We start from the raw sequence: 4,168 nt of genomic DNA, 5'->3' as shown, positions 1-4,168 counted from the left end.
TTGATACTAAAAGGAACCCGAGTTTTAGTTTCTCGGCGGTGCCTGCCATCACGGGTGATACCATTGCATTTGCAGATCGCATCTTTGCTAAATATATTTTGCAATACCACCTCAGCAGCGATACCTGGTCATCAAGAGTTGGGGGATGTGAAGAACATGGTTGTAGCATGGAGTGCTGTACTTGTAGCCTCATTGACCATATGTGCAATATCTGTCGTTGTGTTTCTAAGTGGTGAGCTACTTGTTGCATCCACCCAAACTTATTTAGTTCACACAATTTTTTTTGAGTCGTAGTTCAGACAACTTAGTTGGCGTGTTAATGATTCCCCTCCTATATATGCATGCAGGAACACAGGTGGTAGAATAATCAGACCAGCCAGGTCGAATAATAACCATTTCATTGCCAACAATAATTCATGGCATATCTAGGCTAGGTGTACCATGGGTGGAAATATGCATGGAGCCAATTAAATTGGAATTGTAATACCCTGATTCTTCTTATATATACACAGGTGTATATCCTTTGTTCATTTTAGTACTTCCCCTGATGATCCAACATACACTCGATCTTGATATATGACAAATAGTGTTTCAAAATAATGTTGTTATTAGTATATAACTATATATGCACAACATGCGAATCATCCTTCTACAAATTTTAGAGCCATAAGTTAACTCTCGCAAGCAAGTAAATAGCACAAAATTACAACTTTACATGTAAGGGTTCCCAAGAACTACCGATTTTACATTGATCCCCCTCAGCCCCCGCGTCGTCCCGGGGGCGACTCGGGCGGTTCGTAATCCCCCCGCTGCCGGTGCGTCCTTCTGCCCCTCCCCCTCGCCGCTGCCGGTCGTCCCTGCCGAGCAAATATCCGGCGTGGGGTGGCGGCGGCGGGGCGATCTCTCAGCTCCTGCTCCTTCCCCTCCCCTCTCCCCATAACCCTAGGTAGATTGCTGCCGGTGGAAATTCCCCGTCGCGCCTCTGTTTGGCCGTCTCGGGCGGAGGTGCTGGCGGCCTGGAGGGCCGGCGCAGCCCTCGCATCGGCCTGGAAGCTCGCCGCCACGGAGCTCGCCTCGGCCTAGATCTAGGCCATGACGGAGCCCTCCTGCCTGGTTCATGGCCGCTGTCATCTGTTTGGCCGCCTCGAGCGGAGGTGCTCGCGGCCTGAGGGTCAGCGCAGCACCTCGCCTGGGCCCGGATGGTCGCCGTCATGGAGCTCGCCTCGTCTTTGAACTGGAACTCGACGGGGCCTCCTGGCCTAGTTCATGGCTGCAACTGTCTGGGTTGTGCACGGCGGCATCGCGATGTGGTAATGGCCAGGCGTCGGTGACTGTCTCGCCCGGCCCAAGCATGCCCGAGGTGCCTGCAGCTGCGCAGGTCCTGACAAGGTGGGGCTGTTGGGCCGTCTTTAGGTGTCCTCGTCGTCGGGTGGTTCCCCCTTACTTGTCTTGTTCCCGACAGGATCATGCAATGCCGACCTTGGTTCTTCCAGTGGCCCCTCTTGCATTGTCTTTAGCCATCTCAGCTCATGATCTGTGGTGGACTGTGTACTAGAATCCTCTCAGGTGATTCCACCTTCAAGCCTCAGTCTGGTTTCCAATTACGCTGACTGTGCATCTGGGGAGGATCTGTAGCTGGCGTTCAGAAGCCCGACTCTTCTAGGTGGTCTTGCACCCATGTCTTTTGGGATGAACTATTGCTCTGTAATCCTTTTGCTTGCCTGCGTGCAACACACCTTGCTGTGTTCGGTGGAAATTAGTCTGTTTGAGCACCACTATGTAGATCGTAGCTTTTACTTTTTTAGTCTTTAATCTCTTTGTAATTCTTGGCAGCCTTAGGCTGAGATCTTGTATCATGCTGGTTTCGTTTTTCAATGAGAAATGGAGCCGGGGAGGTTGCCTCCCTGTTCATCTGGAAAAAAAACTACCAATTTTTAAAATCGTACTTACCACAAATGGTTTTGCTGAGTCTTAGTCGACTGAGACTCCATTATGGCTCAGTTGATGCTATATTCCTTTGATCTTGCATGGAGATTCATACCAAAAAAAATCTTTTTAGTTTTTTTTATATACCATGTCACTGGACTGACACTTGATTAAGTCTTAGTCGACTAGACCTAGCCACACCCTATCATAGGAGTGTTTTTCCATTTTAGAAAACCCAAATTGATGTGTGACTAAATTTTAATCAGACCAAAAAAAGCATGTTTTGGCAGCCGGCCTGGCACGACAAATTGTTACGCAGGGACAGTTCGAGTGGTGGGCTCGTGGCCGAGTTGATTCCACTTGATTCACTGATCCCCCGAGGACGCAAGTTCCTTACTCAGGTGTAATAATCAGATCGATCTAGCCTTCTCAAAATCAATGAGAGAAAAAAACCCAGATCAATCTAAAATATTTGCGTCAGATACAATCAATGCTGTCGTTGGCGAGTCGCGAGAGCCCTTCGCCACAACTAGCTCCGACCACACTCCTCCATGGGCGACCCTGCACGAAGATTTGGTGCGCCTTGTCGGATGGCGGGTGCTTGACCGGAGACCTAGACGACCTGCTAGATTACGGCCGCTTCCGCGCCGTCTGTTCATATTGGCGTTCTTCTCCCCACGTGATCTCCTATTTAGCTAGGTATAAAGCTTGGGATAAAATTATCTTTGCATTGGTAGATGGTGATTTGGCCTAGGTGCGCCATGGGTGATGACATATAGTATGCGGTATTGATCTGCGAATGGTACCTTTTTGTTATTCCAGTATGCTGGTGATCCAACAACTAATCAGACTTGTTACTTTTTTGCAACTAACAACGCTAAAGTTATACTCCCTCCGTCCCACAATACAAGATCATCTTTCACAGGTATTGCTTTTGGCTCAGGGAGTACACGCCAAAAATGTATTTTGTCATGGTCATTCAAAAAAAAAAGATAACATATGTGTTCATTGTCGCACGCAAATGCTACCTGCAAATTTATATGGGAAAGCTTAATCATGTTGTCCTGTAAAAAAAAACATCTGGTCTTATCATAGTCAAGTTGCAGATTTTTTAATGCAATTTGATATGTTCCAAAATGCATGGCAATGCAACAGGAATATTTATTATTCAATTAGAAACCCAGCAAACATATTTGCAACATCACAATTATAACTACTGTTGTTACTGCCACCCACCTAGTTCACCTTGGCAAAGGAGAGGAGATAGGGTCTGTGAATCCCCTCCTGCACGAGCACCCTTGCCTTGTACTTGCCGTCTACCCCGCGGACGTCCGATGCATCGATGATGAGTTCGTAGTACAATAAAAATGCATGTTGTTGTCTGCCACTCACCACCTTGTTGAACTCGAGCACACAATTTGTGTACTTTCCGAACTCCAACACCACCCAATTGCCGAGCACCTGGATGCGTTGGTCGTTGATGTTTCCGATTGGTTCCAATCCATTCTCTAATGTTGTGTTCCGTAATTGGTTGCCCATCCATTCCCCACAACCCGTGGCGGGTGAGGCGATGGCGTAGAGGAATGCGGCAGCGACGATGAGCAGGAAGCTTGATGTCCTCATGGCTATTGGATTGCTTAATGGGATTTTAGATCTTGAGATAGTTATGTGGGACTTTGTTTGAATCGGTGATGTGAGTGGATGAAAAACAAGCGAGATAGGGGTGGTTAAATAGACATCGTTGTAAGAAGCAAATATTAATTGGATACTTATCCAACTAAGCATTTAGAAGTGCATTTATGAGAACCTTTTGTAGGGTTATTTAAAAGTTAATCAACTGGATGCATATCCAACTAGGCATTTAGAAGCGCATTTATAAGAACTTTTTATAGAGTTATTTAAAAGTTAATCAATTTGATGCATTTCCAAAAGCTTTGACCTACTTAAAGTTATTAATGTTTAAATATATGCTTTCTAGATGGTTCTATTTCGAAACAGATGTAGTAACTAGCTCACCCACTAACAAACTGTCAGTAGTATCTTCTCCATAACTTGGTCAAAATTAAAAGGATTTGGGTTGAGATAAAGTAGATAGGCATTGTAAGCTCATAAGAGGTAGTAGAAAGCATGTACTTAAACTTCTATAAGAAAATATATCTAGATTGCTATCATGGAAATATGATACGTCTCCAATCTATCTATAATTTTTTATTGCTAAATGCTATTATATTATCACTTTTTA

The 4,168-nt window shown here is 45.4% G+C and overlaps 1 protein-coding gene across 1 annotated transcript; it reads right to left on the bottom strand.

Annotated features, from left to right (window-relative positions):
* Positions 1–3,162: 3,162 nt before the first annotated feature.
* Positions 3,163–3,549, bottom strand: LOC109768356 (cysteine proteinase inhibitor 8-like). The gene has a single exon (XM_020327086.4). The coding sequence runs from the start codon at positions 3,547–3,549 to the stop codon at positions 3,163–3,165; it is 387 nt and encodes a 128-aa protein (XP_020182675.1).
* Between the last annotated feature and the right edge of the window lie 619 nt (positions 3,550–4,168).

The sequence above is a fragment of the Aegilops tauschii genome, chromosome 2, assembly GCF_002575655.3.
Source record: "Aegilops tauschii subsp. strangulata cultivar AL8/78 chromosome 2, Aet v6.0, whole genome shotgun sequence".
Taxonomy (NCBI): Eukaryota; Viridiplantae; Streptophyta; class Magnoliopsida; order Poales; family Poaceae; genus Aegilops; species Aegilops tauschii.
This window is presented reverse-complemented; position numbering and strand designations above follow the sequence as displayed.

What these genes read in the sequence shown, in the direction of transcription:
- LOC109768356 (XM_020327086.4), bottom strand. Translation starts at nt 3,549, where the DNA reads ATGAGGACATCAAGCTTCCTGCTCATCGTCGCTGCCGCATTCCTCTAC.